Source organism: Mirounga angustirostris, unplaced genomic scaffold, assembly GCF_029215605.1.
Source record: "Mirounga angustirostris isolate CCGP_5_RB_7025 unplaced genomic scaffold, mMirAng1.0.hap1 SCAF_5, whole genome shotgun sequence".
Classification (NCBI taxonomy): domain Eukaryota; kingdom Metazoa; phylum Chordata; class Mammalia; order Carnivora; family Phocidae; genus Mirounga; species Mirounga angustirostris.
The window spans coordinates 99,438,422-99,452,475 of record NW_026991713.1 but is presented as its reverse complement, the minus strand read 5'-3'; the positions used below and the strand labels follow the sequence as shown (position 1 = coordinate 99,452,475).

The window sequence follows — 14,054 nt, the reverse complement described above, 5'->3', positions numbered from 1 at the left end:
TCCTAGGAGAGGGAAGCTCTTCCCTCTGGGAAGCCACAGCTGCATTTGAATTAAATGCATACCTGGATGGTCCAAGAAATTGAAGCCATTCTTCTCTTGTCATGTGATTTTAAACACATCACCCAACCTTCGTATAGTTTTTCCTGTGGAATAGCTTGAATAATCCATGACTCAGACAGGTGTGTTAGGATGATAATTGATTTTTGTTCTCCCACAGGTGAATTAACCATAAAGTGAACCCTTCCTGGTAAGATTAGGACTGTGGCAGGCTTCTCTAGCAACTCATCTTGCTGCCTTCTGGACCATCATCTGTGACCATTACTGTGTACTGTGGGACAGAGTGTTAATTTGAGTATGTTTTGGAGCCAAGAATCATTAGACAGGTAGAAATTCTATTTGAGTGTATCTGGATACATAAAATGAGTCAAAGAGAAGTGATTTTTGGGTAATCTGCTGATTTGCCATATTCAGGCATCGATATGGATCATTGAGACTTGATGGGGTTATGCTGACTACAACCCTGGTAGCCTGTGTTGCCAAGAAATTCACTGGTAGGGGCGCCTGGGTGGCTCAGTCGGCTAAGCGTCTGCCTTCAGCTCAGGTCATGATCTCAGGGTCTTGGGATCACCGGAGTCTGCTCCCTACTCAGTGGGGAGTCTGCTTCTCCCTCTCCCTCTGTCCCTCCCCCCTGCTGGTGCACTCTCTCTCTCTCTCTCTCTCTCAAATGAATAAATAAAAATCTAAAAAAAAAAAAAATCATTGGTTCTCCCACTGAGCTCTATCCCCTGACAAGCGTTGGAGAAATCAAGTGATGACCATTTATAATGACTGCTTGATTACAGTCTTTGAGGCTGCTAGAATCAGGCAGTACTGTTAAAAAAAGGAGGGGGGCCCTCCTTTTGACCTCTGGAAAGCCCTAATGATAGCCCAGGGCTGGAGTGAACATTGTAATGAGCATTACCTACAAGTCTCCTTTGTAAATCTCTGACCTGACAGGAATATTTCTTTCCACTCAATCACTCTTATACGTGGGAGGGAGAGGCTGATCTACTCCTCAGCCTTTGTTTTGGCCATCAGACTTGAATTTTGGTTTGAGATGCATGTGACCAGTCTTTGTTGTGATTTGGGTGTGATTAGAATTATAGTTTATACCATGCATAAAATGACAAAGCAGAAAGGGGATGTAGGGCTTGTCTCCTACAAACCTCCTCTTTTAAAGAAATGGGCTCAAGAGGTAAAGTGACTTTCTCAAAGCCACCCACCTATTTAATGCTGGAGCTGGGACTAGGGCACAGGTCTGTTGACCCCTGCAGTACACTCTTTCTCCACATGGTGCTGTGTCTCTATCTCATGTAGGTAGACACATGGTCTTGTATGATGAGATGCTGGGAAGGAAACTGACTTTTATTAGAACACTATTTCCTAGGAACTATGCTAGGTGTTTCATCTACATTGGCCAGAGCAAGATCACCATTAAGCCATTTTCACACAGATGGAGAGGTTAACCTACTGGGCTGTAAGACCACAAAGCTCATGCTCTCTCCTCTGGGAAGCGAAGAAAGAGATAAGGGTGGTTAAATGGTCCAGAAAGGAAACAGATGGAATCAAGCACAGCTTTGTTTAGCTACGTCCGTTCACTGTGCATTTTCAGGTGGGGCTATCCCTGAGACACCAGAGATCAACCCTGCACTAAGGCAGGTCATAATGTGTCATGCCTCAAGTGACGTCAGTATATAATGTGTCTGGGGCAGGAGCAAGGCTGAAAACTTCTTACCCATAAAAGTTTCAGAGGCACACAGGAACTTTAGAATTTTGATAGAGAATGTGTCCCCAACCTTACTTGAATGGAGGCTACTATGCTTCTGGTCCAGACCCTATAGCCTCCAGGATCTGTCTGTCCATATCTATAGATACTTCGCAGGCCTATGTGACCAATGATATAGCTATATTTAACCTTTTAGAACCAATCCATATGACCCTTGATAGGACTTGAATCCATTACCAATTTTTCCTGGGAGAAGATGTGTCATCAGGGTAGGGATATGTCCTTTCATCTTTTAGTCCAGAATGCCTAGCAGAGTGTTTGGGTCCTAGTACTTAATATAAGGGCTAATGGAAGCAAATCTGTATTGAGTTATTGCACTGGATAAACTGAATTGATTTCTAGTTAGCCGTGGAGGGTTCAGGAGGGATTTTCCAGAAAAAAGTAAGCCTTTATGAAAGATTTGAAAAGGAGGAGAGGAGTGGAGTATACAACTTCCACCAAGAGGAAAAAGCTAATTTCTACTGTAATAGCATTTTAGAAGGACTATTTAAATACCTTTATGTTTCTACTACTATATCCTTCTTTCAGGGCCCTTCTCTGAAGAAGTTCCAGTTCCATCATAGACCACTGAGAAAATCTGGATGTCTTTCTGAGTCCTCCTCACCCTGAGAGAAATGCAGGTAACAATGGTATTCAATTTTTTAGGGGCATAGAACACCAAGGATTTAGCTTTTAATGTAGAACTACTAAGAAAATGCCCTGAAGAATGTTAAAATAAATAATCGAACCAAACACTTTCATATCTAGTACAAAACAATGCTGAATTGATTTACTCAGACATTATCAGAGCAAGAAAGAATAACATTCTGGTTTTAATGACAAAAGGAAAAAAAAAAAAAGAAACCCAAACTTTGTAGGTGCTGGTGACATTCTTGCAAGTTGTTCTTTGGGATGTAGTTTAAGAAATAATTTGCCCTTGTGTTAGGGAGAAATAGGACTGCTGAGGCTTTTGAGCAGGAGAACTGCCCAGGTGTGGGGCTGCATGGAGGCTCAGCCAGGTAGCTAGCCGGCTGCTGCCGCCTTGGCGTGACTCCCATCTGTCCCAGAAGACACTAAGAACACTGCTGGGTGACCTGCCATGAGGTGGTGATGGATCACACCTGTGGTCTGATTCTTGAGGAGCCATGGATTCACTGCAGCATGCCATGGCCATATGTGAGCCCAGGCCATAGATGAGGTTCTCCTAGGAGAAGGAGGGAGAAGCCACATGACATATCTTATACATCTTTTATTGCAACAATCATATCTGAATGAGCCAGAGTCTGGGCTTTCCCAGACAGCACAGTCTGCAAGAGACATTGCATCCTGATGGCAGGGGCATTGGATTTTGGGAAGCAATGAAGTGTTGACTGGCTCCTGAAGTTGAACCAACTACACAGTCTTCACCTCCTGGAGGGCTCAGAAATGAGAGGAGACAATTCTGCAGTCGCCCCATAGGGTGAATGGAACCTTAGAATCCTTGTTCAACCTTCTAGGGTTTGCAGTTCCACTGCAACAGCTATGCCAAATAGTCTGACTGAACCCTTCCAGTGGCAGGAAATTCACTTCTCTGTGGCATCTCACAAAGCTAGGTAACTTTTCCAATTAATAGTCCTTCCCAAGAGTCTCATTCCAACCTTTGCATGCTGGTTCAACCATCAGCACATTTTCACTCTCAAGAACTTCATGGCTCTCAAGAACCTCTGTGTTAGAGATGGACCTTTCTATACCATGGGGTTCCTTAGTTTTGGGGGGCCCTTTCTATAACTTAAGGACCTTCTTTCTCTGTGGGTCCTTTCATCTTTTCCACATATACTTATCCAGTTTTCCTCAACCATTACTGCACATTAGAATCAACTAGAGAATTAAAACAAAATCCTGATGCCACACCTCACTAAATCATCCTTTCTGGGGGTTGAACCAAAGCACTGGTATTTTTAAAGCTCCCCAGATGATTCCACTCTGCCAAGTTTGAGAACCACTTGTTCTCTTGTTCACAGAATCTGGTTAACCTCTTAAAGGTCATGCTGTAAAATAAAGCATCCTAGATTTGAATCCTGACTCTGTCACTTGGGCAACTCTCTGTGTTTTTGTGCTCTCATCTGTTTTTTAGGGATAATAACAGTACTCTCTGAAAAGAGTTGTCAAAAGAACTGCATGAGGACATATTAAGTCTAGATGAATCTCTGGCATCTAATAAGTGCTCTATAAAGTTTGACTCAGAGCCTAGGACAGGGCCTAGCAAATGTGAACACGTTTGTGGTCTTAACATGAGCCAAGCATTATCCTACATACTTTACATGTCAATGCATTTTGTTGCACTGAAGACATAAGCAAAATGTGTCTTCAGGACACCTCTACATGGTAGGGTATATTGTCCCAGACTATCTATTTAACTTACATCTTAGTGAACAACCTACATCTCTTGTCATCTCATGTATCTTCTTGCCTCCCACCAAAAATCCCTCCTAAAGCTCTTCTATGAAAATTCTATACACTTCCAAAACATCCAAGGTGACTAAATTCAGAGCTCCTCAATGGTCAATCCAATACCTTTTGTTGCCTATTGTCAAGCCCAGTGTTTATTTTTTTTTTTTTAAGATTTTATTTATTTATTTGACAGAGACACCGCAAGAGAGGGAATACAAGCAGGGGGAATGGGAGAGGGAGAAGCAGGCTTCCCGCGGAGCAGGGAGCCTGATGCGGGGCTTGATCCCAGGACCCTGGGATCATGACCTGAGCTGAAGGCAGACGCTTAACGACTGAGCCACCCAGGCGCCCCAAGCCCAGTGTTTATTAATGAGCTAGGCATATAACAGATGCCCAGTAAATTCTTTGTGGAATGATGAAATTAATCTTGTGAAACTATGCTAATATATTTATGCAAAAGAGAGGGAGAAAGACTGAATTCCTGTGAACGGTGAGGTAGTGGGGATGCCTACTTATGTGCTAGGCACTTTTCATGCATCATTTTCACAACTGTAGGAGATGAATGTTCAGGTAATCTTTGGCTGTGTAATAAAGTATGCCAGAACTTAGTCTCTTCAGGTAACAATTCTTTTGCTTGTGAATTTGTAATTAGGTGGGACCATAGCAGAAATAACAACTCTGCTCCAAGATGGCTCAACAGAGGACTGGAGTATCTACTTTCACTCCAGCCATTATGGAACCACCTTGGTAGCCTAGGCTCCTCACTTGCAGCCCCAGGTTGGCTCTGGGTTGGATGGGCTGGAATAGAAAATCTTGCCAGAAGAATGCAGCTCTCTATCTCAGCCTCTCTACTCCCCATTCTAAGGGGAACTGTGTCTGTGCTTGGGGAGAAGCCAAGCCAAGCAAAAGATTTCAACAGAGAACGGAGGAAACACACCCACTGAGGTTCTCATAGCAACATAATCACGCACAGGCAGCAGCCTATTTCGGTGGGAGCTTGTCTCAGCTCCCCTCCTCCCTGGTTAGTCACAGAATGGATGCACTGCACAGGCAGAAGCAGTGTGGGGTGAGGTGGAGGGGAGAGTGTTGAACTGAAAGTCAGGAAGCTGGGAAGCTGCTCTCAGATGTTCCCTCAGCTGGCTGAAGGATCATGGACAAATGTCCTCCTTTCTCTGATCTCAGGGTTCTTATTTGTAAGATTAGAGGACCAAAATGCTGTGAGGATCCTTCCCTTTCTGATTTTCATTGATTGTATGAGTATTGAGACTCTCATGGTAGGGGATGAGATGTCTCAATCTTTTGTTTCTGAGAAAGATGCTAAGATAAGATGGGGTTCAAGAGGGTAAAAGTCATTCTTTAGATTCATCTCATTCACCCACCTACAACTTTCTGCATTTTGGCAGGATGTGAAAGGAAGGAGGATGACCAGGTGTTGAGAAAGATTTTGCTCACTCACCCCCAACACTAGTCAAAGTTTGTGGTCTGGGAAAGGAAAAGGTTAAGGAGTTAGGCTCATTCTTTCATTTACATTCACTCCTTCCACGAGACACACACACAGACACACACACACACACACAGGAGCCCATTAACTCAAGCTTGTTGCCCATTGTCTTTTCACTCTTTTTACTCTCCACTCCCACTTCTCTCCCTCCTCCACTTATTGCAATGCATCCTCTCTTTCCCCTAGGATCAGGTGATGGAGGCATCTTTAGATTCTGGCCCATTTCTTCAATGGACTCTGAGGTTAGTTGAGGACAACTAGGCTCACATTTCCTGGCTGTCAAAGGTGATGATAAAAACAAATAGGGCATGCATGTAGGACTGATCTCCCTATGTAAGTACAGGGTTGAAGTGAAGAGAGCCAGGGTGCTCAGGAGCATCTTTCAGGTCCCTGTCCTTGACTTCTGGGCTGAAAGCTTGAAAGTGCAACTGTCTTTGAAGAAGTCCAGCCTGACTGGCCTGTTGCAAAGGGAGAGACAGAGTGCCCCCCCTTGTTCTATTTCCCACCCGCCTGACAGATGGCCAGTAAGACAGAGAAAAAAGCTCTCAAAGTGAAGACAGGAATGCATTGTATAAAAATTCACACCCCCTGCTACCGCCCAAACTCCCTTAAAAAAGGATCAAGAGAATCCTAATGGGTACGTGACATCCTCCCTCTCTCCCATAAAAGGGACTTCAAAATCTGGTGATGATGGGGGAGGGGTGAGGAGGGAGAAGAGAAATGTGTGGGCAGGGGGCTGATAGGGAAGACTGAGGTAGGGGGAACAGGACTGCAGGCTCATCCATTTGACTATCTCCTACCGTCTTTCCCAAATCACCTCTGGCTGAACCTCTGGCCCAACCTCTCAGCCTAATAGAGGCTTGGAGCCCCAAGTGCCTGGACAGGGTCAGTGGGAGAAAAGGAGAGATGATAGCACACTTAGTCCAAGAGTTGAAGGAGTTAAGGACCCTCCCTCACCCAGACACCCACCCCTTCGCTCCCGAAACCGTAATTCGTCAAGGAAGGAACCAAGAATTGACGGAGGAGCTGGGGAGTTGGGGGGTGGGGTGGGGTGGGGGCGAGGTAACTATGGCCCAATCTTGCCCAGAGCTTGTCCTCGGTGGGAGGACGAACACTCGGGTCTAAGAACCTGCAAGAGCCCAGCTCCGGCGCCCCGCTTTCTGCGAGCCTCCCGCGTGGCCCTGCAGCGTCCACGCGGCCCTTGCCCTCGTTCAAGTTGTGCACAGCGCCCGGCAGTGGAGGCGGCCAAGAGACCCCTGGAGCCTGGGGGAGGTGGTGGGCCCGGGGGCGCTGGGGGCCCTCCGTCTGCGCCCAGCCACCGCCCGCTCTACCGAACCTCCTACCCCGCCCCCACTCACCCGGCTCAGCCCCTAGGAGAGACGCGCAGGAAGCGTGTTGCTTCGCCCAGCCGATCTGCAGAAGTTGAGAGGAGTTGGTGGCTGCCTCCGGCCGGCCGGACTTTGCGAGCAGCCGCGAGAGGAGACGCCGCCGCTGCCGCGGAGCCTTCGGGGCTGCCTCCCTCCAGCTTAGCCCGCAGCGCGGGTGGAGAGGGGCGGGGAGGGGGTCGGGTGCGCGAGAAGAACTTGAAACTGTGTGAAGGAATCCGAAGCAGATGAGAAGGGAGGAAAATAAAACAAAGTGGAGACTGCAGAAAAGACTCAACCGTAGTTGATTGTATCGGCTGACGCTCCAGCAGAGGGGCTGGGTTGGTTTTTTTTTTTTTTTTTTTTTCTCCCATTCTCTCTCTCTTTTAAAGCTACACCAGCTCTCTCTTTCTCTACTATCTCTGTATCACCAAACCCTTGCTGGCTCTTATGGGCATGAAACACTCCTCCCGCTGCCTGCTCCTAAGGAGGAAAATGGCGGAGAACGCTGCCGAGAACACCGAGGTAAGGAGGCGAGAGGGCTGGGGCTCTCGGCGACCCCGGCAGCCCACCCCAGACCACCGCGCCGCCGTCGCTGTCGCCGCCGCCGCCGCGCCGGCGCTCTGCACCTAGTGCCAAACTTTCCCCTGCTCCATCCCGCTTGCTTCTGCCGGCCGTGTGTGTGTGTGTGTGTGTGTGTGTGCGTGTGTGTGTGTGTGTGTGTGTGATAGGGGAAAGACAGTGCATGTCTCAGGTCCCCTCCCTCTTGAAAATGCAAAAGAGTCGCTCTCACCCCATCTCCCTCTCCTCCACCCGCCGCTCGCTTCTCTTTCCCCAAGTCCCAAACCCTGGGCAGCAGCGCTCCCCTGCCCTCTCCTCTGGGCTGCATTAGGGGTCCAGAGTCCCGGATTTGTGCAAAGCTGGGATGGGTGATCCTGGGGCCACGTTTGCTCCCTGCAGTGCCTTGACCGTCTCCAGCCGCTGCCTCAGCTTTACCCTTCAAGCTCGAGTCAGTTCCCAGCTCTCAGTCCCCGCAGCACCGCGGAGAGCTCCGGGCCTTTTGATGGGGGGGGGGGGGGGCGGGCGGTTGGGGGCAAACCGAGCCGGTGGTGGGACTTGGGCACCACCAATAGACCCTCCCGCCCAGATCCGGCACGGGAGAGGTCTGCAGTCCTCGAACGTTTGAGCCGCCTCGGGGGCGCTAAACCCGAGTAGGGAGCACTGGCCGCGGCCACCTTCAGAACCAGGGACAGCACCCGCTCCTGCAGCTGCCGAGCCCGCGCCGGGTGGGGGCTGCGCGCCGTGGGCTGCAGCGAGAAATGGGTCTGTAGCCACTCGTCCCGCAGCAGCTTTGGAGGAGGTCGCTCTAGCTCCGCAAATTGAGCTCTTGCCCCCCGCCTTCGACAGCCCAATAGCTGCCCTTTCTCTGCTCTTGAATTGGCCCTGAGCCTCAAAGAGCCCTGCTGAGTTTTGCGTCCCGAGACTGGAGGCTGTAATTCCTTGGCCTCGCACTGACCCTGCTGTAGATACAACTGGACTAGTCCGTTGGCTCTAGGCACCTGTAGTCACGAAGGGGATCAGCGTGGGCAGCCCCCTTACCTTCCTGGAGAAACGGTGCGCCGAGGTGGGGGCGGAGTGGGGTATGTGTGTGAAGATCATCCCTTACTCGGTGGCAGGAAAAAGACAGAGAGCAAACTCCCGGGCTCTATTAATAGCCTGGTGTCTGGTGGGGCTGCCGTACATTTCACATATGGTTACCCATATGCAGCGTGGGGCGGGGATGGAGGTGTGGCGCGGGGATTGTCCCTCTGTCTTGCTGGAATGCAAAAAGGTGCGGAGACCCTTCCGATCTTCTTCAGTAAGGTCTTAACTGCAGCTAACCATTATCCCACAGCATAGGCAGCAAAGCTTTTAAAATCCCCATTCTCTGAGACACTAGAAGCAGCATGCATCTGGCAATTGTCGATTTCGAAAAACAAACACGCTCTGGGGCTTGGGCATTCAGTAGCTAACGTTGTCTCCTTGAGTTAGGGCAAAGCCAGCATGCCTACAGTCCCCTGGACACGTCCTCTTCCCCAGCCAGCAAAGGCGCCTAGCCTCACAGCAGAGAGCTAGCCTTACCAATCCCCTCGCATTCCTCCCTCTGATCGCCCACCCGCAGAAGAGGTTGCTAAAAATAGCTCAGAGTCAAGGCTGCACTTCTGTAAAGTATTGAACCAGTGGGCATGTCACAGTCCCTGCAGCCAGGTGGCTGGAGCGCTGGAAGCAAGAAACAGCTTTCTCCGGCTCTTCCCTCCTCCCTCGCGGTTTCTAAAAAAAAGTTTTCACGGGTCCCTAAGCCCCCCCCCCCGCCCCCCGCCCAACCCCGGCTGTTGCGCGGGGTCTGGGTGCAGACCCCTGCCAGATTCCGCAGTGTGCAGGAGCGGCTGCTGAGCTCCCCACCTTGGCCAGGGTTAAAGGCGTCCAGAGCAGGCAGAGCGACGCGCGCCAGGCTATTTTTACTTGCTTCCCCCGCGGCTCCAAGCTCCCCCTTCTCAGCAGTTGCACATGCCAGCTCTGCTCAAGGCATCAATGAAAACAGCAGTAGAGGCGGCTGAGCTCCTGCGAGGAAAAAAAAAACAACACGTCGCATGCCTGGCACAAAGGTGGGGGTGGGGAGGGACAGACCCAGCTGGAGCTCTTTGGAGAGGAGTGAGTCTGGGGGTTCAGTTCTTAGCAACTTCCCTTGAGAGGGAGAAGATTCAGACTTGGTCAAATGTGCCCAGTGGAGGCATCCAGGCGCGTGACAATCACTTGGTTCTCCTCCAGGAACTGGCTGTTTTTGGAATACACCAGGACTAGAGCAGTACTTCCAAAAGTGGAGGTATTATGGCTTTGCCTGCATTATGGTGAGAGAGAGAGGAAAGGACACCTGTGTGTGTGTGTGTGGATGGTGGTAGTGGTCCTTGTTGCTAATATAGCGTCTTTATCAGAGACTGACTCTGTACCAGGAATAATTAGATACTCCTGATTGAAAGATGGAGGCAACCCCAGGCCCCTGCCCATAAGGAGCTCACAGTCTGGTGGACCACAATGCCCAATAATTCAGATAATTCTGTAGCACCTTTTCCTGCCTTTTGTTAGTGTTGTTTGCAAGCACTTTATCTCCTTCCCTCTTACAATAATCCTGTGAAGTAAGCAAAGGTTAGTATTCATTTCATGTCCCCATTTTATAAGTGAGGCCACTGGGGCTGCGAGATCAAGCAGTTTCTGAGAGTCACCTACCTGCTGGGCTAGGACAGCCCTGGGACACAGACTGCCACCACTTCTCACTCGTTGCCCTTTGCCCTACACTTACTTCCAAAAAGATGTCATGTGTGAATAGGAGTGGGTGAGGAGTGGGGAGGACAGAGATACTTTGGAAGGGAGAGAGGCAACGTTGGGGGTAGGCAAGGATGATGGGAGAAAGTGTTTTTCTTTTTTTTTTCACAAGGTAAAAATAGGGACAGACATTCTAATTGTCAGGCAGGAGGGAGAAAGTGAAGAATAAAGCTACTCATATTGTGAGCAAAGCCTCCCTCATTAAGTGAAGTTCAGAGCTGGGGCAGTGGGAATATCAAGGGCATGGGCTTGGTGGGCACAGTATGTTCTCGGTGGCCCTGAGTGCACTCTTTAACTACTTTGACTTCAGTACCCCTATGTGTTCACTTGAGCTGGTTCCCTTTATGGTACAGAGAAGGCATAGGATATAAGGAAATACTCTGACAGCCCCTGGCACAGGGTACACATGAAGCAATGTTAGTTCCATTTATGCTTTATTGGGTTCCTTGATATGCTTCTCCTCCTCAGCTAAAGGAATTATCACCTCTGCTCCCCACATATCATCAGAAACTTTCTGATATGGCCTTCTGAAAAGTCTGCAAAGCCTCTGGCCTGACTGTTCTGTCTTACTATCCTATTCAGCTCACTATCAGTGCCCAAGGCAGGTCATTTTCACTTTTGCTCTCACTACGGCAATAGGCTCTCAACCGCAGGTCCTCTTCTCTAATCCCGTCTCATTATCACTGCTCAAAGGGTTTTCCGAAGCACAATCTGCTCATGATCACACATCTCTTTAAAAATTTACCATGTTGCCCTATTGCGTACAGGATACAAGATAAAGCCCAGTTTCCCTAGTATAGTGTAAAAGTCCTTTAATACCTGCCCAGTGCAATTCTCTGTATAAACCACTTCCTGCCTGAATGCTTTTGTGCATACTGGTCCCTCTGCCTGGGCTGCTCTTTCCCCTTCTTCTCTGGGAAAAAAAAAATCCTCCTCAACCTGCAACACTCAACTCAAAGGTCATTTCCTCTGGGCACCCTACCCAGATCTCCACTTATCCTCCACGCTCATGAGGAGTGACTACTCATTCTCCTTCTTCTGTGTTCTTAACACACGTCTCATTTTTCCTATTATAAGTTGATTGCCTTTTTATATGTCTATTTCTTCAGTTAGATAATGAACTTTTTTTTTTTTTTGGTATACCCCGTTCCTAACACTGTGCCTGACACACAGTAAATAATAAATGTTGATAATTGTTGACTGAACTGATTCATGTGATTATGCCCACGTAAGCTCGGTGAGCCTTCTGGGTTTTAGTCACTCGTGACTTTCTGAAAATTGGGCTTCCTATCTCCCACCCCTCTGCTGCACTTCTGCTATTGTGGGCCTTTAAAACTCAAAATGAGTAAAGATTCTGGGAATCAAGTTGCTGCAGCAACTCAAAACATGGGTACATTTTGGTTATTCATGTACCTATTCAATATTCTGTAATTACTGACTCTTATTATGGGGTGTTCATCTGAATAGCAGATAAATGGATTTATCACAATGCCCAGTTATGAACCATGGGGGGATAATGGACTTTTCTGAGCTGCTGCTTGCTTTACTGATTCTTGGTGAAAGCCTGATGTATTATTTATCGTGATGACTCCCTGACTGGGGTTTTAGCACCTCAGAGGAGAGCCCCCAGGGGTGAGGGAAAGAGTTTTAGCAAAGGAGTCATTTTGGAGACTCTTTAAAAAAAAAATGTTCTATTGACTTTCTGACCCAGAGAGAGAATAATTATGGGTTGGGGAAAATCCTACAATGGGACAATGGGGTTAGGATACCAGTGATTGCTGCTCTATGAGTTGTGGGGAGCACTGAGCTGACTTCTGACATGGTGTATGTTGGTGGCCGTGGCTAATGGAGTCCTCTCCTCAGGAAGTTCTTTTCAGCTGAAGTGTGTGGTTCTATAGTACAAAGGTCAGGGAATTGAGGAGGAAGAGGACAAAAGAAGGCAGGATACAGGCCCACTTCTTTGAGGATGGTCTGCATCCATGTCTCTTTCCAAAGAGTATGGGAGCTAACAACTATCTCAGCTCTAGAGCCAGACTGCTTGCCTTAAAATCCAGCTCGGAACTCAGTAGATGTGTTGTTAGGTTGAATATAACTTAAACTCTCTGGGCCTCATAAAATTGTTGTGATGATTAAATGAATTAATTCATGCAAAGGGTTTAGAATATGGTGAGTGCTCAATAAGTGTTTATGATTATTATCCTGCTAGCTTTTAGGAGTCTTGTTGAAGAAGTGCAAACCAGATGAACTCTCCCATTTCCTTGTTCCTCCAGCTGAAATGATCCATAAACGATAATCCTCATTGATTTTTTCCTCCCTCAGCAAACACTGATTTCAATCCTTAAGTGAGCTCAGGAGAATTAAGAAGATACCCACATTTTCCCCCCTCAGAAATTTGGCTTTTCAGAGTCCTAAATTGGCTTTTGGCTGTCAAGGAGGGTGAAACACAACATTCTCATCTCCAACTCAGGAGTGGGTTTCGTTTCCTCTTCTTTGCTAACTGCAATGCAAAGTGATTATCACATACCAGTGTTGAACGTGCAAAAATCTATAAAAACAGTACTTACACCTTGGAGTCTACTGTGCCAGCAGGGGAAAAGTGGGCAGCATGACAACATGTGAACTGCCAAGGTAACTGGAAGCCGAATTGTGTTGTGTGACACGCAGGCATTATTGTACCATTGTGAACTGACTTAGTGAAAGCACGGAGAGAACACAGGCAGATAGGGACCTCCAAAAGGTCACTCTGTCCATGCTCCCACTGCTGAACACACTTAACCCAGGACACCAAGTTGGTTGCTTGGTCTCTCACTGAAAAGCTCAGGAGAAGGTGAGTTCCCCAAACTTCTTACATATCTTGTATCCCGGTAGGAAGTTCTTCCAGAAGTGGAGCTCAATCTCTTCTATTGTAAACCCAGTCACCTTTATTTATATTATTCCAAAAGGAGGTAAAAACTCTCTGGTTGCCTTTGTATTTGGGGCTGTATTAGGAGTGTCTCACCCTCATTACTGGCTTTTGTTCCAAGGTATTCCAACCCCTGTGTCTCTGATAGTCTGACATTAGCCTTCTCCTATGAATAACTAGGAGAGGATTGTTTAAGAAGACTTGCCTTTCCTGTGTTATGCAGCCCATTGGTTATTTCACACATCAAGTGGCTTTTCTACTTCACTTGTTATTAGAATTCCCTCAAGCATCACAGCTTTCCCTAGATTTGTAATGGGTGACCCATAAGTAAAGAGCTCTTTTAAAAGTATAATTTTATAAGAGCAAACAGCCTGATGTGTACATTTTCAAAAAGTCATAGAATCTTAGAGCTGGATGGAAACTCAAATCATTTAAATCAAGAGATGGAAAATCTTGCCTCACAGAGATCTTCAGTGCTGGTGTTGAGACCATGTTTACTGCTAGGTCGATGCCATTTATCCATTGGCATTTATACATTGGTTTTGGTCCTTTAAATGTAGCATCTGATTTACTGTTCTTATTTTTGGTGCTAATTCTGTGTGTGTCCTGACACGTAATATTGAAAACCAGAGTTTCTGTACATATAATCTAGGAATTGTGTATAATGAGATTGCGGTCCTTTTCACATGACAT

At 47.6% G+C, this 14,054-nt stretch overlaps 1 protein-coding gene across 1 annotated transcript in view; it reads left to right on the top strand.

The window, feature by feature from the left end:
* The window catches only part of PRMT8 (protein arginine methyltransferase 8), a 114,080-nt gene that overhangs the window by 15,035 nt on the left and 84,991 nt on the right, over window positions 1-14,054 (top strand). Inside the window, exon 2 of the mRNA XM_064591685.1 lies at window positions 2,354-2,445. Coding sequence (XP_064447755.1) covers window positions 2,440-2,445 — 6 coding nt within the window. The 5' untranslated portion in view covers window positions 2,354-2,439. The remainder of the gene's footprint in view (window positions 1-2,353; window positions 2,446-14,054) is intronic.